A 27,317-nucleotide genomic window follows, 5' to 3' on the forward strand; every position below is an offset into this window, starting at 1 on the left:
ACTTGTCTCCCAGCGGTACACTAACTCAATCAGGCTTTCCTAAGTTGCACAGTTCTGTGAATTTAACATATGGTGCTCACTGATTTGAGGGGAAAACACAAAGCTGACCACTCTGTAAGATGCTGCTTCTCCACCAATCACCTACCACCAAGGTTTATTGACTTAAAGGGGCAGGACACTGTACAGAGTCTAGCAAATGGTATAAATAAAATTACATTTGTTACCATGTAAGGTATTTCCCACATATATATATATATATATTACATAGGTATTTAGCTAAGCTTTATTTTTTCTGCACTTCTATAATTTCTACACTTTTCTATTTTTTTCTTACATGTCTATTAAAACTACAGCTCTTATGTGGCAAGTAAATATTCATCCTCTAAATTTGGTTACTACGAGCAGTGGAACAGAAAGTGATGGCAATTCCAAAAGTTCATGTTTTTAACTGGAAAAGAAGGCCGGGGGAATGTCTCATAATGGGGACACCTGAACTGGAGATTACTGTGTAAGAATAGATTTTCCTACACTTTGGAGAGATTCCTTTCACTTCCTGTTGTGTCCTCAGGACAGTAAAGCTAGCCGTAGATGGATTGAAATTCCCTGTTGAACCAGTTGAATTTTGATCCATCTATGGCCAGTCCTGTTTTAAAGCAGTAAATCTACTGGTTGACGGATCACATCCTCTGGCATGGCACTTTCTATCTTAGGCCTTATGGCTGCCAGTGATGATATAACCCAAGTATACAGTATGCATCATCTCAATGCATGGCTTAATTTTTGGCATCTTACAGAGTAGAGAGTACACTGCTATGCATATGCATATATTTTCTGACAAAAGGCTCTACATCCCAGCATTGATAGACTTCAGATGTCACCTCCCTATATCTAGCTTCATGACTGAAAAGTGGTAGAAAATTAACAGACTGATAAATCAGAAACTCTGCTCTCTCCTGTCGGCATGTTCCCTGTCAGCACATGTGCATGTAGCAGAGACTGATTGGTTCTTAGCACTTTATTGCTTATTCCTCTTTTTTCAAAAAGAGAGAGGGAGAAATGCCAAATGAATGTAGTAAAATATACCCTCTTATTATCCACAAGTAGGCAACTCACATGTTAAGCATGAAAACATTTGCTCATCAATATACAGGCACCCCTCCAACCCCCCATCCTGCAGGTCCCTCTATATGGAGGACAATGCTAAATCTACAAGGCTGGAGAAGTTGTGGGGAGCCCCAAAGCCTTCCGTGACCAGCTTGGAGAGCACTGCACATAGCAGAAGTGAAGTCAGCCTTGGGAGGAGATGCAGTGTAGGTGGCTATGCATTATGGAGCATGTATGCTCCTTTCTCAAGCCATAATGGAGTGGTATTTAAGGGGACTGGGCATAGCAGACTCAATGGCCTAGTTATGCCCAGAATCACCAAAACACCTTTCAAAATGACATAAAACACTTCAATATTGTACATTTTAGTTATAAACAACTGTAATTATTAAATAAAGAATACTGGACAACAAAGACTTTGCAATGATACTTACTATGCCATATTTAATTGATTCCCACCCTTTATTTGTATCTCCTGCAAAAAAATAAAATAAATATAAAATGAAATTAAATGGGTAAAATACTATATTATAGTATGTATACAACCATTCTAATAAGCCCGAGGGGTAAAACATGGTCCTATAATAGATTGGATTTACAGTATTGTGCTAACCTCAGTTTCTCCAGTGAGGCCACCAGGGGACTGGTGTGTCCAGAGTATAAATCCAAGAAGTTTCCCCCTAGCAGAGTTTTTAAAGCGTTCTGCCACTGGAAGGGTTTTAGGTATAGACTCAATGACCCAAAACACCAGACCAGAGGAGGACTTCTGATGGTACTCTAAAAAATGTTGGGGAACACTATGTTTATTTAGATCATCCTCAACAAAGCAACAGTGCTCCCCAAATCTTTTTCTTAGTATCCTAATGGTCCTTTCCTACATCGAAAAGTTCACATGGGCAACTCAGACAGTAAACAGCATATTCCGATGAACAGTTATAGAAGTCCTTTATCTCATACATATGACCCTTAACTTTGAATTATTTTTGTCTGTGCCGGCCATGTTTACATATAAGACATTTGGGCTTACAGCACTAATACATTCTTTTTAGAGCAAACAACATAAGTGACTGTCCTCTGTTAGTTGTGATGGATCTGATTTTGCTAGGGCCACTATGCTGTTAAATTTCTGGGACTTCTATAGGGGACTTTGGGTTTGACAGTTATAGAGAACATATGGCGAGGATCGTGCAGTAGAATGAGCCAATGTTTGTTTATTATATGCTCCATTTTCTTATATTTATCATGGAACTGTGTGGTGAACCTAACTAGTTGAATATAATGACAATATGTGCTGCAAACTGATTGTTATACCAAATGAATTGAGACAACCCCACAGTCAATTTGGGGCAAATCTGGCCCCCATAGCTGTGCTGTTGACCTGTAGGTAGAATTCCCCATTAAGAAACGAATTGTGTTGTAAACAGAATCTTATTGCATCTTCAATAACGTTGGCCTGTCTAGAGTTGAGAAGGGGATCTTCTGTCAGGAAATGCTGAACTGCGTACACCCCAATGTAATGCAGTATAACCGGGTTTAATAGCATGTAAGTGCATAATTTTAGCATCTCTAAGAGATGGATCCCATCCTGAATGTAGGATGGGAAGCTCTGAGTTAAGAGTGGGAGAAATTGATCTATGTATAGTGAAAATCTGCTTGTAATGATCTTCATGGAGGTGACAATAGCACATGCTGGGGGGTTAACCTGGTCTTTGTGGATTTTTGGTAAATGATAGAAATAAGGTGTTTTATAGAACTCCCTTATATGAAGAGCTACCTTCATCTTATCAATAACCTCATTAGCTGTAGCTTCTGCAACTAGGTTTTAAGCCTCAGTAGAGAACTGAGGTAGTGGGTCTTGAATGAGCTTTCTATATGACAGTAGACAGGAAGTTTCCTGTAAATAATTCAATCTATATTGTGTTATAATACCTCCACCCTTGTATGCTGATTTTATGACTAAAGTGTGGTTTTGTGACAGGTCATTAAGTACTTATATCTCCTGTGGTTTCAAATTGGACTGTTTGTACTGGGTAGAGTAAGTCTTATTACACATGCGTATGAGGTCCAATTATACTACCTTATAAAAGGTCTCTAAATAGGGGCCTTTTGTATGTGTGGGGTTAGATTGTTGTTGTAAATGCTGTATGTTGGAGAGGAGGTGAAGACGGGATGTTGTGTGAAGAGGGAAAGGTCAACTTCTCTATCATCAAGATAGAGATTTTCTAAAGGAGCCAGCCCCTCCATATCCAACTCTCCTTCTAATACATACTGGTCTATTTAATCCAAAAGATCAACATGAGGATCCAGAATGGCATTTTTTTGTGGATTTTATGCTGTAATAGCTTTTTTAATGTAAGCTTTCTTATAAACCCATTTAGATCTTTGAAAAGTGGAAATGGAAAAGTTGAGCCCTCAGCTCAAAAGAGAGGTCTCATGGCTCGACAATATATGTGAAGATACATTTGTGTGACTTCCTCCCTCTTGGATTTTTTTTGGACAGGTCAGACAGGGGAGTCTGGTCTAAAAAAGACTGGAGGAATGTCTACCAAAGGGTCATTTGTGGGCTCAGATGTAGATCCAGGGGGTACAAGCAGATAGACTTTTTTGGGCAGGTGAACACGACTTTGATTGTTAATATGTAGGATCAGTTATGGAATGATTGTTAGAAAAAAATCCAGATGGAAATACCACATAAACATTTTCCAAAATACCCTATATGTCTGCCTCAATATCTATGTAGATTTCGATAGTGCACTACTAAGCAATGACCATATGACAGGGTAGAGATCGAAGTGTGCCTGTATATTGATGAGAAAATGTTTTCATGTTTTACCTGTGAGTTGCCTAATTATATATCTCATAAAAGAAAAAGTTTACCACACTCAGATGGTGCTTTCCCCTCTCTTTTTTTGTTTACATTCATTGAGGTTGTTTCTAACTCTCAAGATCAAGCTGCCAGGAGTGTGGTCTACAGACTTTTTTGCTCATCCATTTCTGCAGAACTTTGACTTGTTATTTGGAACTTTCACTGGGGGTCAGGCTCTTTTGTGCTCCAATTCTTTTCATTTGTTCTCCTTTTCCTGCTGTGTATAAAAGCAATTGATGCAACTGATTTAAAGAGTGGTGGTAAATAACCCATGTAAACATTTGGTTATGGACTGAAAAAGTTTGGTGGCATGTAGTAGTTCTTTTCCATGGACATAAAGCATTAAGCTTTAACCACAGATGTGTTGTATTTATCAGCCAACCAAATCTGCAAGATGAGGTGCATGCCTCTTCACCTAACCTTGATGGCACATCTGCCTCTCTATAGCTGCTCTAACAATGATGTATATACACTGGAGTTAATTTACTAAAGACAAATAGGCTGTTCAATTTGCAAGGGGTGTTGCACTTTGAAAGAGAATCTACCCCAGAGCAACTTTTCAATTTGGAAAGAATACTCATTCACATGCAAGGAAAATTAAGCATTTTGCTTGCACATGATTGGATGATGGAAGTTGGGAAAGCATCTCCTAATTCACTAAGCTCTGTGACCAATTCCCTTGCAAAGTGAACAGCCTATCTGCTGTTAGCCAAATTACATCTATTTCTAGCTAATGACTGTAGTGTGCTTTAATTATTTTTTGTCTTCCTCTAGATCAACTGTGTGGTTTTTTTTCCCCTGTGGGTTGAACTAGATGGACTTGTGTCATCTTTTTTTCAACCAGACTATGTAACTATGTAACTAAATATACCAATGATATAATTTGATTTAATCATTTAGTGGCATACGTCAACTCTCGCCACTTTGTGCTAACTGGAGTTGCCTATCCAATTCTGACATGTATTCCAACATTTCAATACAGTGACACATACAGTATGGTGTCAGTCACAGATTTCCTTTTTGTTATTTATAACACAAAAGCAGCATATAACCTTACTATAATTTAATAGACAGTGACAGAAATAATGTTTTAAATCAGCGTATTACAGTATTTTCATATCCTTCAACATGCATAATTTATAACAATCCAAATATTCATAGCTTTTCTTCAAATTGAAATTGAAAATTGATCTATATTTGTTGTTAGGAAAAAGAGCAAAATGAGCATTTGCCAGCATAAATTATGAGCAGGAAAGAAAAGATTGAAATGGATTATCTGCATTTGAGACCTCTACTTTCCCAACAGTCTCTAATTTAGCTGTAATGTACCGTATTTGCCGGCGTATAAGACGACTGGGCGTATAAGACGACCCCCCTACTTTTCCTGCTAAAATGTAGTGTTTGGGCTATACTCGCCGTATAAGACTACCCCTCTTCCAATGCACACCAGTGGGAGGAATAGTGCCCCATCATTGGTATCAGTGGGGGGAATAGGTGCCCCATCATTGGTATCAGTGGCAGGAATGGTGCCCCATCATTGGTATCAGTGGCAGGAATAGTGCCCCATCATTGGTGTCAGTGGGAGGAATGGTGTCCCATCATTGGTGTCAGTGAGGGGTGGAATAGTGCCCCATCATTGGTGTCAGTGGGGGGTGGAATAGTGCCCCATCGTTGGTGTCAGTGGGGGGGGAATAGTGCCCCATCGTTGGTGTCAGTGGGGGGGAGGAATAGTGCCCCATCGTTGGTGTCAGTGGGAGGAATAGTGCCCCATTGTTGGTATCAGTGGGAGGAATAGTGCCCCATCATTGGTATCAGTGACACCAATGATGGGGCACTATTCCTCCCACTGAGACTTGCTGACCCTGTTCTCGTATGGTGCTGCTGCAGCCAGCATATGTGGTTGCAGCAGCACCTCTACACAGAACACTTACCTGCTGCTCCGGCACTCAATTTTCGCGGGGCCGCTCGGCTCCGCCCCCTCGCCGGTGATTGGCCGCCTGTGTGCCTTTCCTGAGCTACAGTTCTGGCGGCCAATCACCGGTGAGGAGGCGGAGCCGAGCAGCCGCACGAACATCCAGTGGCTGAACTGAAGGAGACGCCGCGCTTCCTGGACCGGATCGTCGTGGGACTGGATCCAGGTAAGAGACATCAGCCCCTGCAAACCCCTGTACTTAATGCCGCAGCCCCCCTAACATGTGTACCGGCGTATAAGACGACCCCCGACTTTCGAGAAGATTTTCAAGGGTCAAAAAGTCGTCTTATACGCCGGCAAATACGGTATTTGTATTCTCTCTTTTTTTTTAAACTTCACCCAAGTAATACGTTTAGATGCATCTTTTCCTTTTGGCCTTATGAAGAATATTGTTGATAGTTTCCCAGGATGAGCTGTATTTGGGGTTTGTGTAGAGTGGAGTGTTGTAGAATATTTACAATTCATTCATAAATATCTTTTTTACTATATGCATGGCCCCCTTAAAATAAATTTGTGCTGAGATAAAGTGTTTGATTTACTAATAAAACAAAGCAAGGGAATTTTTACTTAGCTCAGTGAATAAGGGTAAGCTGTGCTGACTTCTATCATCCAATCATGTTCAATCAAAACTTTTTTTGTTAAATTGTCCTTGCACATGATATCGTAATCCATTGCAAAGTGAAATTTCACCACATTTACTAGGACAAGTGAAAGTTTGCATGCAAAGTGAAAACCCATATAGAAGAAAAATATATTTGAAATATATTTTAAAAATATTCTTCCCAAACATATTGCCATATATTTTAAATACTACAATTTTGCCCATATTCAATATATTTCAATAAATATAAATATATATATATATATATATATATATATATATATATATATATATTTTTTTTTTTTTTTACACCCTGCATGTTGCAATGCATTTTTATTACAAAATATATGAAAAATATTTTTAAAAATTAAACATTTATAATATACTGTATGTCTTTAAACATACAAATCTACATTTTTAGAATGCATTTACAAATATACAGTGGGGCAAAAAAGTATTTAGTCAGCCACCAATTGTGCAAGTTCTCCCACTTAAAAAGATGAGAGAGGCCTGTAATTGGCATCATAGGTAGACCTCAACTATGAGAGACAAAATGAGAAAAAAATCCAGACAATCACACTGACTGATTTGGAAAGAATTTATTTGCAAATTATGGTGGAAAATAAGTATTTGGTCAATATCAAAAGTTCATCTCAATACTTTGTTATATATCCTTTGTTGGCAATGACAGAGGTCAAACGTTTCCTGTAAGTCTTCACAAGGTTGGCACACACTGTTGCTGGTATGTTGGCCCATTCCTCCATACAGATCTCCACTAGAGCAGTGATGTTTGGGGCTGTCGCTGGGCAACACAGACTTTCAACTCCCTCCAAAGGTTTTCTATGGGGCTGAGATCTGGAGACTGGCTAGGCCACTCCAGGACCTTGAAATGTGTCTTACGAAACCACTCCTTCGTTGCCCGGGCGGTATGTTTGGGATCATAGTCATGTTGAAAGACCCAGCAACGTTTCATCTTAAATGCCCTTGCTGATGGAAGGAGGTTTGCACTCAAAATCTCACGATACATGGCCCCATTCATTCTGTCCTGTACATGGATCAGTCGTCCTGGTCCCTTTGCGGAGAAACAGCCCCAAAGCATGATGTTGCCACCCCCATGCTTCACAGTAGGTATGATGTTCTTTTGATGCAACTCAGCATTCTCTCTCTCCAAACACGACAAGTGTTTCTACCAAACAGTTCTATTTTGGTTTCATCTGACTATATGACATTCTCCAAATCCTCTTCTGAATCATCCAAATGCTCTCTAGCAAACTTCAGACGGGCCGGACATGTACTGGCTTAAGCAGGGGGACATGTCTGGCACTGCAGGATCTGAGTCCCTGGCGGCATAGTGTGTTACTGATGGTAGCCTTTGTTACGTTGGTCCCAGCTCTCTGCAGGTCATTCACTAGGTCCCCCCATGTGGTCCTGGGATTTTTGCTCTCCGTTCTTGTGATCATTTTGACCCCACGGGGTGAGATCTTGCGTGGAGCCCCAGATCGAGGGAGATTATCAGTGGTCTTGTATGTCTTCCATTTTCTAATTATTGCTCCCACAGTTGATTTGTTCACACCAAGCTGCTTGCCTATTGCAGATTCAGTTTTCCCAGCCTGGTGCAGGTCTACAATTTTGTTTCTGGTAGTCCTTCAACAGCTCTTTGGTCTTCACCATAGTGGAGTTTGGAGTGTGACAGTTTGAGATTGTGGACAGGTGTCTTTTATACTGATAACAAGTTCAAACAGGTGCAATTGATACAGGTAATGAGTGCATGACAGAGGACCCTCTTAAAGAAGAAGGTACAGGTCTGTGAGAGCCAGAAATCTTGCTTGTTTGTAGGTGACCAAATACTTATTTTCCACCATAATTTGCAAATAAATTCTTTCCAAATCAGCCAATGGGATTGTCTGGATTTTTTTTCTCATTTTGTCTCTCATAGTTGAGGTCTACCTATGATGCCAATTACAGGCCTCTTTCATCTTTTTAAGTGGGAGAACTTGCACAATTGGTGGCTGACTAAATACTTTTTTGCCCCACTGTATGTAAACATATATGTTAAAATGACTTTTTTTCATGTTAAAAAAATCTGAAGAATATATTTAAAAAAATATATAAACAAAAATGCTACCAGGAGGTAGCATTTTCATGCTTTGTACAGGTTGTATTTGATGCATAAGTTTGTCTAATGTGGGGTACTGCCTTTGCATTGCCTTTTATCATTCATAAGAGTTGATTTACTAAAGGCCAATAAACTGTGCACTTAGCAATTGTAGTTTCACTGGAACAGTTGCTCCAGAGCTTAGTAAAAGAGGTAAAGCTTCACTTTACAAAGAATACCCAATCACCCGCAAGGTAAAAAAAAATAAATAAAAATGTATTTTTGCTTACACATGATTGGATGATGGAAGTTTGCACAGAGTGCAACTGCACTTGCAAAGTCTAATTTGCCTTTAGAAAATCAACCGCAAAGTGTTTATGACCTTGGCATCACTTTACATTCTGCAAGAGCACTTTTATTGTACTGTCCTTAGAATAACATTATCACACTTTTAAATACAATCTTGTAGAAAAATACATTTATTACATAGGAAACCTAAATGCTGCATTTATTGTGGTTTATCTTAACAGGCTTATGTAGTAAAGCTTGTTGGGATAAAGAAACCAGTGACAACTTGAAAATCTTCCTTTTTTTGAAATACTGCCTTTGGTTTGCAACCTATATAACCCATACAAAATTGTAGGTTTGAATCCATTTAGCTATCAATAATGTGTAACGTTCTTTACTTTGCATTTCCTTTTTTATCTCTCATACATAAATGCTTTTGATTTTTTTCTATGTTAAAAAAATTAAATTGTTTAAATATGAATATACGAGGGGTGTTCTAGTCAAAACAGGGCTTTTGAGTTTATGTAATAAGAGAACAAATTACAAAGAGTGGAAAGTGCATTTATTTTTTGACATACACCCCTGCTACATTTATATACAGTTAACTAATGCCTGGAAAGCTTTGGCATAGAAAGATTTGTCAGTACACCTGAACCATCCTAGGAAAGCCGGCTTCACTTTGTCATCATTGTGTTCACCATTCCCACAGAAAGATTTGTCTCTTGTGCAATTTTTACGACAGGTTATACATCAATTATCCAGGATCAGGTGTTACACATGCTGAATGTTCATGGGAATGAGGCTGCATTTCACATTTGGGCATTTTGTAGCTTGAAGCTCTAAAAAAGCTCATATTTAGAATATCAATTGTTCTCTGTGGTTCCTGTTCGCGCAATCAGATGTGAACAGGTACTGGAGAGAACAATTGATTTTTAAAGTATGAGCTTTTTTGGAACTTCAATCTACAAAACGTTCAAGTGTGAATGCAGCCTGACAGCTGTGGGATGGGAACTACCAAGGCTGGGATTGTCACTGATGGACGTACAGCCATCTTTGCAATGTTTACACCATTCAATGTCTTACTGAGGCTCAGAGTCTCATCACCATACTGTACTTGAAGTCTTCTGTAGATACCTGCAGGTTTTACACCTTCATTCACAAGAAACTTTATCACCAAACGCTGTTCCTTGCACACACTAACAATGTTGTCTTCCATCTTGATTAACGGTCTCTGGACTGGCCTGCGACATGTGCACCGCCTCTCAGTAATTAACACACTTGCCACTTACTACTGCATGTAGTACCACCATGCCAGCATTTCTTTTTATACCTGTAAAATTAAAAGTCCCAGCTTGACTTGAATGCTCCTCGTGTGTATACTGTATATATGTATAATATATATTTATATGTATAATTATTTATTTCTTTTAATATATACACTTAAAATAATATCTATATGCTAGAGAGGAAAAAATATGATGATGAAAATCATAGAGATAACTGCCATAACTGTGAATGCTAATTGCCTGGCTGCCACGCTGACCTTCATACTTTAATATTTGAAGTCAATAATCCAAGACAAGTTTTCAGATAAGGATGTCTGAATTTCCTATGACTGCCCTGATAAGCATATTTGTTCCAGTTCAGTGACTCAGAAAGTATTAAAGCAGTATCAGTCAGGCAACTATCATTTATGGATGTATACAGCAATTATAGCCTTTATATTCCTATAAGGAAAGGTTTACCTCAAGGACTGAAATGTGAAGGATTGTTGCAAAGGCTTGAATGCTAATGTAAAAATATTTGACTTTTTTCAATTCAGAAAATGTATTTTCCTTGTTAACAATAGTAAACCACCTGCCTTCATTCTATTTCCTAGGAACACAATATGTATGTACTTTCTGCTACATATTCCTTTTCTTTCTTCTCTTAGACCTTTGTATTATAACACATAGCAAATTAATGAGCATAGCCTAGCTATGCTTGTGCTGTATTGTTCATGGTGGTAGCATCATAGCTATCTGCATTTGTCCCTTTTGTTCTTTTTAGTTTGTTCTGCGACAAATATATTAAAGCAAATGTATAGCCAAAACAGTTTTCTTTCATTTTAGATAGAATAGGGAAGGCTTTAAAAATCTCAGGGAGCTGGAGGAAATATCTTAATAGGGAGAGAAAGTCTAATTTTTGAATGTCATTATCAGGACAGATGCCCCCATTGGAATATTTACTCTTACCTCTTGTTCAGTTCAAAGGCAGTTTTGGATTTCCAATCATTTCTGTTTCAGTGACATTGGTCACCAGGACAATTAAAGAGGGTGAAACCAGTTGGGACACAGGCATGTTACATTTTCAATTACAGCAATCAATTTTTTTGCACAGAGCAGCCCCAATCCTCTGGTCTCCACTGGCTCTCCTGGCTCCTCCCCATTGACCAGTGCCCCCAGTTACACACCGCTTGCTATGGGAACACTGGTGGATGCTCACTGCCAAGCCCTGCTCTAAGCGTCCATAAGACACATAAAGCTGCAGCTTGGCCCCTCCCCCCTCTTCTCTCCTCTTTGGGTGATTGGCTGCTGCTTTGTCAGCCTATGAGGAGAGGGATACCTGGGCAACCAAGGCTCTTGTGCACATTGCTGGATTGAGAGGGGGCTCAGGTGAGTGTTGGGGGGGGGGACCTTCAGCCTTTAAAACCACTTTAAAATACAAACCATGTATTTTCAATTATTTATGTCCCTATTTAATTTGGTATATCACCTGCTTGATAATAATGTTGGCTTGGTAAACGCTTAAATCAATCCACTGCTAAAATGTTTTTCTCCCCCTCCTCTTGCCTATTCTGTCAAACATGTATAAAAAAAGTGTGTACTTACAGCATCATTTTTGAATCTTCTCCGGTTCAGTCATGTGATCTCACAGCTCTGGCTCCCCTGTGTCAGTGAGTGGCTACTCCAGTGGAGAAAAGGGAGTGCCATCAATGGCTATGGATGGCTATGGATGACATTGTGGTTTCCATAGTTTCCAGCCATTGTCAAGTGCTCGTTGAGCTGGAGCTCTTGGGTCACATGACCAAACCAGAGTGGGTGAAAAGTACACACATTTGTTTTTTATATACAGGTTAGGCAAAATAGGAAGGAAAGGGGGGGGGAGGGGGCATTTTTAAGAATAGTTCGATTTAGGCTTTAATTAATCAAAAAGTGGCTGAATTTACAAGGGTAACAGCTACTATGTATTTGTCTATTATGAGCTATGTATTGTGAAATACATTGCCCTTTGAAAAATATCATACTTTTACTGTTTTATTGACATAATAGGATAAGGCCAAGACGTTTGCATGCTATAGATGTATGTTTTAAATAAATATGGTGAACTGTTAGCAGCTTTTGGCATCTTTGAGATATAACTATAATTGATTTACGAAGAGTTTCCACTGAGTATAAAAGCTAGGACAAACATTGTCCTTTAGAATTGAAGGATGCTTTCAGAGTGGTCACCCAAAAATGGGCACCTAAGCAAAACACAGATAAGCACAAATATTGGGTATTGGGTTATTCAGCAGTATTGGTTCCTAAAACAGTGTACAAGCAAGGAACGTTATGTGCTACACACCTACTGTATGTTCCCTATTAAGGATAAGTAATTTGCTATCCTATTCATGATGAACTGGTAAGGTGATTTTTGAACCACTTTCATGTTCAGTGTAAAATATTGGCAACATACTAGGTGTGACAATTTAATTTCTGGAATAAATTGTAAAAAAAGAAAAAATGTTTGCTTACCTATACACTAGCACAGGGGTTAAAATTTTGAGTCCAGACCTACTAGCCAGTCACAAAAAACGTACTCTCCACCAGTTGCCCCACCCAATCTTGCCCAGGTCTGCCCCCAACCCCACCCCCGTCCCACCCCAAACCCCACCCCTGCCCCCCCAACCACGCCCCCTTAACGCATCTGAAATTACATTATTCTTTAGAATAAAGAGTCCAAAATATAAAACTGTACACAGTAATGTATATCCCAGCTCCCCTGTACTCCATTGTAGTGATGACATGTATACAGTAATGTATATCCCAGCTCCCCTGTACTCTATTATAGTGATATGACATGTATACAGTAATCATTACTGTATACATGTCATCACTATAATGGAGTACAGGGGAGCTGGGATATACATTACTGTATACACGTCATATCACTATAATGGAGTACAGGTTAGCTGGAATATACATTACTGAGTAATGTATATCCCAGCTCCTTTGTACTCCATTATAGTGATATGACATGTATACAGTATGTATATCCCAGCTCCCCTGTACTCCATTATAGTGATATGACATGTTGTATACAGTATTTACTCCTAGTCCCTCCGAGTCCCCCGCGGCGGTGGAGAGGGTGTCTCCTCTCAGCGGAGGAGAGTGGACCTCTCCTGCACCTGTACCCTCAGCGGCGGTGCCGCAGAAGCAGGAAACCCGAAGTTGTAAACCGGAACTCAGCTTCACAATGAGGCTTGGAGCACAGGTGCAGTCGCTCCATGCTTCATCTGTGCTCGCTGCTCGCAGCTCGCCACAGAGGAATTTCTCCTCGCATTTGGCGAGCGGCTTTTTCAACCCCTGCCCTAGCGGCTGTTGTCCTTCAAAGTAGTCCCCTTGTAAAACAGACATACTTTTCTAGACAACTGTGAGACTGCCGGAAACATTCACGGAATTTGTTTCCTGGAACGCTGTGCTGTCTCTATATTGCAGTACACTGGATATCCAGAATGTCATCAAATCTGTGTTCTTTTAAAGCATTTTTTTTACATTTGGAAACAGCCAAAGTCACAAGGTTCTAAGTCAGGGCACTAAGGTGGTTGGTCAAGATTTGGAATGAATTTCAGGGCCAGGAACTTGAAAAACACTTAATGCATTATGTGCAGGAGCATTATTGTGGTCGAGAATCCACTTTTCAGGCCAGAGATCCAGTCCTTTCCTCCAAACAGATTCCCATAACCTTTTCAGAATTTCCAAGTAACAATGTAAACTGACTATTATTGCATCATTGTGGACATCTTCCTGCTCCTCTTTAAACTGCTTATGACATTCAAAACCACTTGCTTTCTGCATGGAATGCTCACCATAAGATAATGATTCGTGGGGAAATTCGTCATCAGACACTGAAAACGATTTTGTGACTAACTTCAGTGATGTGCGAACTTGTCACTCTATTTCACATTTCAGTGTTTTTGGTTTGATTACATTATTGAATTCAATTTATTATTATATCATTATTTTATGATTATTTATTATATTATAATTTATGATTTCGTGTTTCAAATGTTATCATGCTCGGGATGTTTACCATACTCTATTTTGGACAGACTTCCATGAGTTATTCCTTAGAATTACAGGGCTACAGTAAAAAAACCAACATATTTCCATGCAAAAAATGTACCGCTTTGAGCACAGAAATACTGACATAATCAGACCTCTAGGGAGGTTAAGCATAATTATTATTTTTTAAGAAAAAAAGAGTGCCATGCTATGTTGAGAACATTTTCCCTCCCCACAGTATAAGGATTTGTTACATTATTATTTTAACAAATATTGATCCTAATTTTGTCTTTCTTTTTTTTTTTTGCATATTTTCCATGGTGTAGCAGACCATTTAGGAATTGAATTTATGGGTAAGTTGATGCTATTTTTATTTTTATAACATTTCCGTTTCAGGGTTCAGATTGTAAAACATATTGTCAAGTTAGGTTGCTGGAATTGAGGCGTTAAATAGGCTCCATCATTAGAGAATAATGGAGACTGCCTTTGCTGAACTCTTCTTTAGAGTGATGTTTCTCTGACTGTCATGCTGATGAGGCGAGTTGCTGACTTCAAACAGGTATAGAGATAAGTACTTTCAGCATGCTTAGTATGTAACTCTAAAAAACCTATGCTATACACAGCCAGGCACTGGTGTTTTCAAAAGCGAATCAGCAATGGGCAGCCTCCATTCTTTTCTCATGACGGAGACACTTTAAACACTATAAACTGTAAATAAACTTTTCTGCGTTCAAAGTCTACAGTACAGTCATTGTTATTTTAAAAGTTTTCTGAACACTTATTACACCAATGTAAATTTTCTATTATATTATTATTAACATAATGTGTCAGGAAATTAAATCTCTCATCTGAATGTTTGTGACTTCAAAGCAGTCCTAGTACTAGATGTAACTGCATGCCTACTTAGCAAAGTGTAAGAATAACACTTGCAGATATTTAACTTTTCAAAGAAATAATGGTACTCCGTCCTTCGTCTACATTTTTCCCTGAAGGATGGTGAAATTTTTGTTGGTATCACCAGGGTCAGCATCTATTTCATGGACTAGTATACTTCCTCAAAGCTGTCACATTCATTTATTCATGTAATTATTGGTGTTCATTCAGAATTCTTTAGTGGCCATGTATACTGAACACAGATTAGTTTCCTGATGCTGCCTCCTACCTTCGACTGAGACAGAAGAACTGCTCTATCCTGCCAACAACAAATGGGTGATATTATTCTAGATACGTCCTCATGGCTTAGGCACAGTCACTTGACAGGAGCTTGGGAGCTACCTTTTTATGATATGCAGACTTGAAAAGTTACTAATACGCCTAATTCAAAGTAAAACTAAAGGCATTATAAATTTTGAATAGAGTAAGGGACAGTTATGACCCCTATTAGTATCTTTTATCATCTATAGCAAAAAGTGAGAGGAAATTACTCCAAAGTAGAAGAATCCCAGGTCGTCACCAGGGTTTCCATAACTAGTGTCTGCATTGGAAGATTTCCACTCTATCCCAATTCTGGTGACAGCTCAAAATTTAGAATTTTCTTTCACTTTTGGTGCTAACAGCAAATAGCAAGTAGGGTGAATCTCCTTAATGAGGGCTGAGATGGCAAAAAAAAAAACAACTGAGAGGTGTTCTATTCCCTCTCTACTCTATCCAAAGCTGCAAAAAAAATTGTCTTTATAAGTTATACTTTGATGCATATTAAGTAAAAGACCTGTAATTTGGAAATCTACTTTACATTGATACTTATAGACATTATAAGTTTGACATACACAGAGAGCTGCAGGTCACTGGCTTTGCAGTACAGTAAAAATGTACACAGCCTATCCTGGGAAAAAACAATAGTTATAAGGCAACATTTTTTTTATATTTATTATCAAAGTTTACCAGCAAGAGCTCTTGGCTGGCAGGCATTTGCTTGTCTCCATAGACAGGAAGTCATCCTCAATATGGCTGAAAACAGGGTTATGGACTATACTATTTATTCTGTTTGGTCTACACTCCTTATTAACTTGTTTAGCAATACTTCATGTATTCTTTGTTGGAAAAATAGTTGACAACTGTTGCTATATGTTTGACATCTTCATAGAAAGTCAGAAATAATTTACTTTGATGGGTTTGACATTTCGATGTAATTGTGAAGAAATCTTGAAAAAAATGAAAAAATTGTCTGAAAATTCAGCAAAGTATTTTTACATGACCAAGAAACCTAACAATGGTGCTAAATGTGATTGCCTATGTTTTACTTTTGCTCTATTATGCTTCACCTGCTCTTCACTCTCTAATTTTAATTTGTGATTCCAAATAAATAATTAACTCTGTTCCTCCCCCTAACTTGGCTTTTCATCAAACCCTAAAAATGAATCCTTAACTGTTAATCTTCCCAACATTTACAATTAAGTCCTAACCAAACTAATACTAAAATGTAACAATTAATACAACCTACATTCAGCCTTAAAACTAACTCTACCGTTATGTTTTTACCTTCCCTAACTTGGCCCTTTTCATTACCCTAAGAAATGTAACACAAAATCTTATTATCTTGTGGGTGGGAGCATGGTATACGGTAACAGGCTGATAAGTTCAGACCAAACTTTGCTGATTTGGGCGTTTGTCCATACACCTAACTATTTATCCATTTAGCTAGTGCTGAATGTCATATATGGTAATGGTATTTCTACCATATATGACAGCTTTGTCCCTGTTAAAGGATGTTAAGGAAGTGGTGGGTACAAGATTGGCAGACATTGTTGGATTCACAGGTACAGAGATTGGCGGACATTGTTTGTTTTAGTTGATGAGGATCTGCATCACTGGACATCATGATCGACAATTAATTTTTTAAGCTGGATGTTTTGGCTTTTTTTTTTTTTTCAAAAACTTGTCAAATGCTTGTGTGTGTGTTTATTCACTATTGTATTTTTTTGTGAAAAAGTAGGGACACTAAGTACCTCTTACTTATTTACACGTGAAGTTGAACATAGGCCTATGCTCCACCTCCTATGAAAAAAATAAAATAAGCTGCCCATGCTTTCACAACACAGAGACAGCAGCAAATATAGGCAGGAAATTTCTACAGCCAAGAGGAAATGCAGGTACCACCAGAAATTAAACAAAGAATCCTATAGAAAAGACTGCCTAACTTTCCCCATGTCTTCCTTTAAAAATTAATTAATTATATGAGAGACTTATACTCCACCTTGTCCCTATGCAAAAATAAAATAGGCTGCCCACCCTTCCAGAACACAGAGGCAACAGCAAATCCAGGCAGGAAACCAAATGGAAAGACAGACAGTAGCAAAAATTAAACATAGAATCCTACGGACGTAGGTTACCCAAATTTCTCCAAATCTTCCATTAACCCTTACATTTTTTAGAGAACCAGTCTGCAAAGAGTCCAGGTAGTTGCTAGACATGTGCAGAATGGAATTTTTTTTTTTAGTTTAATTTCGGGTATATTTGTTATGTTACTAATTTTGTTTCATTATTAATTTTCAGAATTAGCTTTTGTTTCATTTCATTTCATTTAGTTTAGTTCTTTTCATTCAGTTTCTAACAAATTTAAAATTTTTGGAATGATTAGAATTTAAAAATCGGTCAAAAATTGATCGACCTGTCTGAATTCTATTTGAAGAATAGCTGGTTGTTAAGGAGAGGCCTGGCAAGCAAGCCACCACATTTTAACAACCAATGACTCTTCAGCTTTCACCAAGGTTTCCCACTGACAGCTGAACCTAAAAAAAAATTGGTGGCAATTAAAAATTCTGGAAAACAACTGTGTGTCGGCCCTTCAGGTCTGGTATGGATTTTAGGAGAACCTCATGGCAAAATTTTAATTAAAATGGTGTGGGGTTCCCCCAAAATGCATACCAAACCCTTATCTGACCATGCCAGGAAAGGGGGGAATGAGTGAGCTCCCCCTCCTCATGAACCATACCAGGCCTCATGTCCTTAAAAATGGGGGGGAACTTAGGGGTAGGGGGGAATTCCCTTAAAGTACCTTGTCCCCATGTTGATGAGAACAAGGGCCTCTTCCCCACTATCCTGGCCCAATAGTTGTGGGGGTGCAGGGGTGACTTATCATAATCTGGAAGCCCCCTTTAACAAGTGGCCCCCAGATCGCACCCCCCATGTGAATGAGTATGGGGGTACACAGTTCCCCTACTCATTCACCAAAAAAGTGAGTAAAAACACAAGAACAGTTTTTCACTGTTTTGACTTTATTTAACAAACAAAAAATAAATATCCGAGGTAGATTTAATGTCAATCACAATGAAGGCCAGCCACTAACCAAAAAAAAAAAGAGCTCTGCACCCAACGAAGGTTCCCTTCTCCTGACATCTTTGCCATCTGACAGTTCTTACAACTAAGGATGGGGAACACCAGATGATGTCACCATCTCCCACCCCAAAGTACCCCCCATGTTGAGGGCATGTGATCTGGTGTGGTTCAGGAAGGGGGTGCTCGCCTCCCCTCCTTTTTCCTGGCCTGCCAGACTGCATGCTCAGATAAGGGTGTGGTATAAATTTTGAGGCGGGAAACGCCACCCCATTTTTAAAAAGATTTTGGTGTGGAGTTCCACTAAAATCCATACCAGACCCGAAGGGCCTAATATAGATGGAGGGGAACCATGCAGTTTCTTTCCTGAATTTTTTACTTACGGCAATTGTGTTTTTTACATCCAGCTACATTCAATTAATTTTCAATCAATCTGAATTGTTCTGAAATTTTGAATTCATTACAAAATGAATATACAAAATGAAACTAACTGAATTTCAATGGAATTTGTTACTATTTTATTCAGAGATTTGGACACATCTGAATTCCCAAATAACAACAAATTATTCCAAAATTATATTCAGACCAAAATTAATTGCATATGGCTAGTAGATGTTTTTTTCACCTCAACAGTGGTAAATGGCACAGGCGATAGTAAAGTGGGCAAAACACTATTTTTCTTTTTAATCCTGTCAGGCACAGAACATCATTCTGCATGCAAGTACTGCTAATGTACCCTTTCCTTCTTCTTATCCAGCAGGCACACATATTAATCATTTCAATGGACTCCTAATGTGGCCCATTTCTTCTCCTCCTCCTCTAGGCACATGGCAACCATGTTTTTGTGGCCTGCTAATGTGCCCCTTCCTTCTCTTTTTACCCCACAGATGCATTTATCAGTCATTTTATACGGACTCCTAATGCAGGTTGCTCCTCTTGCTATTAAAGGCTTCCTAGAATCCATCCAAATTGGACTGCTATTGCACTCTTTTAATATGTCCTGTGTTATACCACAGTGGCAGGTATCCAGGCTCTATTATTTTGACTGTAAAGTCTAAAGCCAGCACCATTATTTTGCACAGAAGGCCTTCCTTGCCCTCCATCTTCATGGGATATGTTATCCCAAGGCAGCAGGAGGTATGTGGGATTACAAGGAGGAGGAGTGTTGGGGTGTTGACAGTGAAGAGGAGAAATGTTTTGGAGAAGCTTTAAAGGGGGAAATTTTGCTGCACCCTGATACAAGAAAATGTGTTTGTTGGAACTATTATCACCATCCAAGCATTGGCCCATATGATTCACTCTGAGGAACTGGTCAACTATTTTAAGCATTTCTTGATGGTGTCTAGATCCACTGCTTTTTAGGCATATTTGCAGAGGAAAAACCTAGGAGTGTAAGTTGGTTTACTCCCATTAGGTGGCTTTGGTTTTCCACTTGTTGATAACGCAGGCAAAGCTATCCTTTGTGTGCTTCACATCACCTCACACTTGTGCTACACAGTTGTGTGCACCAAAGCATTCCCTTTTCTTCCTCCATTTGTCATAGCTGTCAAAAACTGTAACATCCCCATTTCTTGTTAAGATTTCATAGTGGCAGGAAGAGAGAAAAAATCTCTTCAGCAGGGGTCAGAGACAAATCTTGACTCTCTCACATTCTATCTAAAGCTACAAAACAAATAGGGACTTCCATTGTTGTTGTTTGCTTTTTTCATGGAACCTATACAATATTGAAGCTAGTGGGTCATTCTGATAGGTGGTAGGGAACCCTTTTGTGGTAGGCTTCCTTTAAAATGGGCCGAGACCTGGAAACCTTATACTCTAAACTATTATTACAACAGCAAAAATGATTTGTGATTTCCTGTTGTTTTTTTTTATGCCCGTTCCACATTTACCTTTCCTAGACCATATCATATAATGACCTTATCATTAATAAGAAGTGGACATAGGTAGGGCAAACTCTTGACAGGCTCCTGAGAGACTCAAAGTAGGGAATGTGCCTAGGCACTGTCACATGTAAGGAAGTGTTTATTAGATACATTGTTTTACTGATTTGCTTTGTCATAATTAAACTGCTTATGAATCCATGTTAGAAAACCAAAGTTTAGATTTAGGTTAGAGGTGTACTTTAAAACTTGTTAATATAAGTGCCGACACATGAAGAGAAATATCTGGTCTTAAAACCGGTGAAAATTCTTAAAGAAAATAGAACAGCAACTCTAGAAAATCAGATATTGATCTGACTTTTGTGACAATAAATAAAAAGCATAGATTTAGACTTATTTACAATAAGATGAAAAGAATGTCCTGTACTTTAAGAGTTTTTCCTGCCAAATACTCAATACTTTTTTGGTTCACAGTTTAAATCAAACAAATTGAACTAAAATGCTTTCCAGCAGGGTAAAAAGAATAAAAAGTATTTTACATTATACTACATAATGACCTCCACTGTGGAGGCTATTTGGTGTAAAAGGCAGTATGGCTAGTTCACAAAAGGCAGCAAATAGTGTATTGTGTGTGAAAGACAAGAATGGGTTCTACTTTTAGTTTATGTGTGTTTTTCATTTTTTTTTTTATGCATTGGAGAATTAAATATTTAGTGTAAGGATATCTTAGGACCTAGCGGTTAAATAAGGACACGGCTTTGATATAGTAGGATATAATAAAGATATTATCTTCTCTGTAGGTAGTATGAGAGGAAATCATCACTACTACTGTTTTTAAATTGGGCTTAGCTACTATGCCTCATACATCATATAGTGATACAGTATCTAAATGTTAGCATATCTAGGTAATAAATATGAAATTGGGTCTCATACTGCCTGACCACAACTCTACAGTACATGACAACATGCCAAACACCTGAATAACCCACACAAGACACCAGTAGAAGTTATGTCCAGAGCAGCCCTTTATTAACAAAATATAAATAGCCAAATGACATTCAATACAATATGAATGGAGTGCCAAAGTCCTTGTAGGCATTTATACAGAGTACCTGCATAAACCCATAAGGTAGGGCTCCAACTACACAACACCAACTTGGAGACAATTGCACCAGTGATTGCAGATACTCCCATGTTTGACCCGAGTTCACTGTCACTGAACAATTGTGCATAAGATGGGTTCCTAATAATTCACATTTTACTACTAGAACCACCTTAAGGGACTGTGGCAGAGTGCCCCAAAGGAACCCTGGGAAAGTCCTGTTTAGGGTTTATAGATCTCCCAGGTTCCTAACCTATACCTTTAGGGATCTCTGATATGAGGTCCAGTGCATGGTTTACCTCTCTCCCCATAGGCAACTAAATCCACTTGGGACCTGTAGCCAGAGCTCTTGGCCTGGGGATCAGACAAGTCTAGTCTGGAGAACTGAAAGGTTGGTAGAAACTAACTAGCTGTGTATGCTGTGGCTGACAAACGGTAAGCTTGATCAGTCTGATAGTTAGGACCTGCATTACTGTGTAGTGAGAGCCAGGACACAGGGCAAAGAAATATCAAACAAGAAAAATATAGCTGTTTATTTTGGGTACTCACTGTACAGCACTTTGTATATAGTCTTTTGTGAATAGCACTAATAAACACCTTCACTGTGTGCCACTAATATCACTGGATTTGGTATCTGTTCCTGAAAGACTGCTTACCTCAGGAAGCATATATCCTGGCTGCCTATCCCCAGCTCATAGGACCTTGAAACCCACCAGGTGCTTTGGTTTATATCTCAACCTGAAACAGTCCACAGCAGAATGACAATAACTACATACTGTAGTTAGTCTGGCTGAAAAAAGACAAAAGTCCATCCAGTTCAACCATTAAGAAAACGTTATAATCCTACACCCACAGTTGATCCAGAGATAGGCAAAAAACCCAGCAAAGCATGATCCAATTTGCTCCTGCAGGGGAATAAAATCCTTCCTGATCCCCCGAGAGGCAATTGGATATTCCCTGGATCAACTTTACCTATAAATGATAGTAACCAGTTATATTCTGTGTATCCAAGAAAGAATCCAGGCCTTTTTTAAAGCAATCCACTGAGCTGGCCAGAACCAACTCTTGAAGGAGTCTATCCCACATTTTCACAGCTCTTACTGTGAAGGACCGTTTCCGTATTTGGAGAATACATTTCTTTTCCTCCAGACGTAAAGGGTGCCCCCTTGCACTCTGTGATCACCTCAAGGTGAATAATTCTAAACCGAATTCACTATATGAACCACTGATGTATTTCTACATGTTGATCATATCCCCCTTAATCTCCACTTCTCAGAGAGAATACATTCAGTTTCTCTAATCTTTCCTCATAGCTGAGCTCCTCCATGCCTCTTATCAGTTTGGTTGCCCTTCTCTGTACTTTCTCCAGTTCCCCAATGTTCTTTTTGTAAATTGGAGCCCAAAACTGAACTGCAAATTCCAGATGAGGTCTTACTAATGATTTGTACAGGGGTAGAATGATATCTCTCTCTCTGGAGTCTATACCTCTTAATACAAGAGAGGATTTTGCTCGCTTTAGAAACCGCAGATTGGCATTGCATGACATTATTAAGCTTGTGATCTACCAAAACTCCCAGATCCTTCTCAACCATTGATTCCCCCAGCTGTACTCCCCCTAGTATGTATGATGCATGTATATTCTTAGCCCCCCAAGTGCATAACCTTACATTTGTCAACATTAAACCTAATTTACAATGTAGTTGCCCAATTAAACAGTGCATTGAGGTCGGCTTGTAAGTAGGAGACATCCTTAATGGACATTATTCCACTTTACAGCTTGGTGTCATCTGCAAATATAAAATATTTTTTTTATCCCAGACCCTATATCGTTTATATACATATATTAAAAAGTAAGGGTCTCAACAATGAACCTTGGGGTACACCACTGACAACCCTAGACCATTCAGAGTATGAATAATTAACCACTACTCTCTGAATACAATCTTTTAGCCAGTTTTCTATCAATTTACATATGGATTTTTCCAAGCCTGTAGACTTTACCTTACACATTAGCCGTGTGTGGGGAACTGTGTCAAATGCTTTTGCAAAATCCAAGTATACCATGTCCACCATCCCCCCTCTGTCCAAGGTTTTGATCATCAATCAGATTTGTTTGACAACTTCTGTCTTCATGAATCCATGCTGTCTGTTGCTTAACATATTTTTTTCCAGCAAGAACTCATCTATGTGGTCTTTTATTAAACTCTCCAGTATCTTCCCAACTATAGAAGTTAAACTAACAGGTCTATAATTACTTGGTAAATATTTTGACCCCTTTTTAAATATAGGCACCACATTGGCCTTATGCAAATCCAGTGGTACTATGCCAGTCATTAAAGAGTCCCTAAAAATGAGAAACAATTGCTTTGAAATTAACTCAATTTTTTAAGGACACGTGGGTGTATGCCATCTGGTCCGGGTGCTTTATTCATCTTTATTCTGTCTAAATATTTCTGAAATTTATATCAATTGTGAGCCAATGTGGATCATCTGGAGCTGTGTCAATACAATGCCCATTATGGACAAGAGCTTCTCCATGCTCCTTTGTATACACATACTTGACCCTGACTTTTTATCTATTAATATATCTGAACTACCAAATAAAAATTAGAAAGGAAGGAAGGGAGGGTGGGTAGATTTAAAGACATCAGCTGTTCTCTGATTGAAGACTCTCCAGGGACCTGCCCATATCCATTCCCTAAAACTTCTGTTACTTTCCAACCCACCTATCAGGTAGGTACTCCAACTCCATGTTTAATTACCAGAAAACTCCTCCCACTCCAAAATTTCCCCTTTAACCTAATCATGTAGTCCATCCATCTATGTATTTTGTTTTACTAATATACATATTAACAATCTTCTTGGTTGGCGTATTTGTCTTTTCTGCCCTGCTTTATGTATACATTTGCTTAGAAAAATACATTTAATTAAATTAAACATGTTTTTTGTAGCTATTTCAAAGCATTACACATTCTATATCTATACATGCATGTGGATATCCTCCTCAACTGGAAGAAGATAAGCCATGCCTTAAGTGATAACTATCTTAGGAATATAGAATTGCAGTTCTTTTACTGGTCTCTTAAGAATATTAGCGACTAGTCACCACTTGGAATAAGATGTGCAAACAAAATGCTCTCTTTCATAAGTAGAGGGGATGACAGTGCTAGTGAATCTGGGAGAGGACTTATAATTTTTCTGTGCTAAATATACTCTCATCTGCACCGTTTGCTATATGTTGACAAGAGAGAAGCATTTCTGTGGCCTCTGGGAATTTGCTCCACTCTATCGATTAAAGCAGACCTTTCAGTAAAATGAAAGGTCTGCTTATACTGCCTAGGTCATCTTTACATGTATAAATCATTAGCAAATAGTAGATCCAAAATGTACCTGTAAAAAAAGGTCTATTTATACCTACCTTACCCCAGTTTTCTGCTTCCCTTGGCATAATGTTGTCATCTTACTGGGAGGATCCCTGGGAAATGTGAAGCAGGCCAAATCTCACTCACACTCTAGCCCATTGCAAGGGAACATTTTCACTCATTTTTGGCTACTGGGTATTCCCCAGGATCTAGTCAGGGTGATGTCACCCTAGTCTAGGCAAAGCAGATGGAGAATGGGGGTAAGGTAAGTAGAAATCTAACTTTTTTCTTCACAGATATATTTTCACCTACTCCTGTCTGTTAGTGATTCATATAGAGAGTTGGGGACCTGAAAGTAAAAGCAGACTTTACATTTTACTGCATAGTCAGTGTTAATCAGCTTTAATCAGACTGAAAATGCATAGGGTTATTAGTAGTTATATCATATTTAAATTTGAGGATATGTGCAACATAACTCAGTGAAATGCGACCTAAAAAAATGTATTTGCTCCAAGCAAAAAAAAAAAAACCAGTATGGAGGCAATGGGGCATGTTAGATGTCATTTTCATTACTGCATCATAAGCCCCACAGTTACCAGTTCTCTTCCAGCACAGTGAAAATGTATACTTAAAGTGGAACTAAATTGTATCTGAGCACAATAAACTGAAAATGATATTTAAAGGATAAGTTCACCTTTTGTAACATGTTACAAATGCACCGACATGTTCAGGATGTAACATTTAAAAAAAGAGCACTAATAAGCTGCACTGATGGGCACTGACAGCCAGCACTGATACAAAGCACTGATGGGCACTGACAGCAGCAATGATAGGCACTATTAGCCGCACTTATGCGCACTAATGGGGCTACACTGGTAATCAGGGAACTGATGGAGAGTGTATATGTCCCCTCTGAGGAATGCCACTTACCGACTCACCTCTCCTTATATGCGGTCAGCGTCAGGAGAGGACTGCGGATAACCAGCATTTCATATTTACACTGTGATCAGCTGTGATTGGATACAGCTGATCACATGGTAAAAGGCTGCTCTGATTGGCCCTTTACCTGGATCCACAATCAGCTGTGTGCAAAAGACACAGCGATCACAGACCGTGCCCAGTGCATGACCCATGGGGAGTGCAGGGGTCGTGGTTATGGGAGGACATGCATGCACTCCCTCTCAGAACTCAGTGAGGAGGGAACACACAGTGTTTTCAGTAAAATGCATTACGTTTTTAGATGAGCTATATTGATTTTAATAAGTTGTGTTAATAAATACATGTTTTTACTTATATTGGTATTGAGCCTATAAAGTCCATATTGGTTGTACCCCAAACTTCTGCCTTCCAAGACTAACTGGCCGTGCAGTAGCCATCTTATAGCACGACCGGGAACTGGTAAAAGTATACCTTCGACTTTTCCCTAAATAATTGCTGTTGAAATAAGTTCCTATAAAATAAAAATACTCAATTCAATTGCAGTGTTATCGCATTGCAGGCTAGGTTAACTGAACACACGTGTGGACGAGATTTTTGTACTGTGTTTCAGCACTGCTATCATGGACAGCTCCTCCACATGGCTTCAGTTTGTAAAGAAATCATAAGGGTTGATTTCCTAAAGGCAAATTGTCTCTGTGCATGCAGTTGCTGTGCTGATTTCTATCAACCAATCATGTGCAAGGAAAAATGCTGTTTTTTTAAATTTTCCTTGCATGTGATTTGATATTCTTTGCAAAGCGATGCTTTACCTCATTTACTAAGCTCTGGAGCAGCTGTACTTGCAGTGCACAGTGTATTTGCCTTTTGTAAATCCACCCCATGGTCTCCTTGTAATACTTTTTGTGCTGATCACATTTGTGAATGTGATCAGCCTAAGGCTAGCATACATAAGCTTTTTGGTTGTATTTAGGATGCATCTATGATATGTTTACATGCTTTTGCCATGCATTCACATTGACTCATGTGGAAAAATAAAAATACAGTTCAAAGTGATCTTAAGGTGACCATAATTTAGTCAGAGAGAGCCTATAGAGGAATATTCAGGCTGTTATTGCTAACCACTATCAGAAACCTTTGAAGCTTTTGGATCATCATAAAAGCCAAGTAATTAGTAAGAGATTAGTAAGTATTTTTCTCATAACAGGTTTCCTTTAAAGCCAACCTGTGGATATATTCAAACTAGAAATCTGCCACTTATTGCAGATTTACGGAGTTTATGGTGTTTACATTGTCTTCAGAATGTCCCAGAAGCCCCAAATACCAATGCACTCTGATATACAAGAAGCTTCCTGGTCATTATGTCTGATCCTTCTTCCTGTGGCCTTCTGATCCTTATTGTTATATAGTGAGGTTGCCAATTACACAGCAAGCAACTAATAAGGCTCAGCAAGTGGGTAGGAGGGTAGTGTGTATTTATGCATATTGGAGCATGCCAGTACTTGGAGATCATGGTGTGCTCAGTAGGAATCC

At 38.8% G+C, this 27,317-nt stretch overlaps 1 protein-coding gene across 2 annotated transcripts in view; it reads left to right on the top strand.

Annotated features, from left to right (window-relative positions):
* NRG3 (neuregulin 3) overlaps nt 1–27,317 on the top strand; it is a 1,067,906-nt gene that overhangs the window by 847,126 nt on the left and 193,463 nt on the right. Inside the window, exon 4 of one of the 2 annotated variants that reach the window (XM_089683345.1) lies at nt 14,562–14,585. In XM_089683345.1, the coding sequence (XP_089539471.1) occupies nt 14,562–14,585 (24 nt within the window). Of the gene's footprint in view, nt 1–14,558; nt 14,586–27,317 lie in introns of both variants that reach the window. The other variant, XM_089683344.1, reaches the window with a different exon arrangement.

Source organism: Staurois parvus, unplaced genomic scaffold (genome assembly GCF_062004578.1).
Source record: "Staurois parvus isolate SC_StPar_1 unplaced genomic scaffold, SC_StPar_1.0 ptg000306l, whole genome shotgun sequence".
Taxonomy (NCBI): Eukaryota; Metazoa; Chordata; class Amphibia; order Anura; family Ranidae; genus Staurois; species Staurois parvus.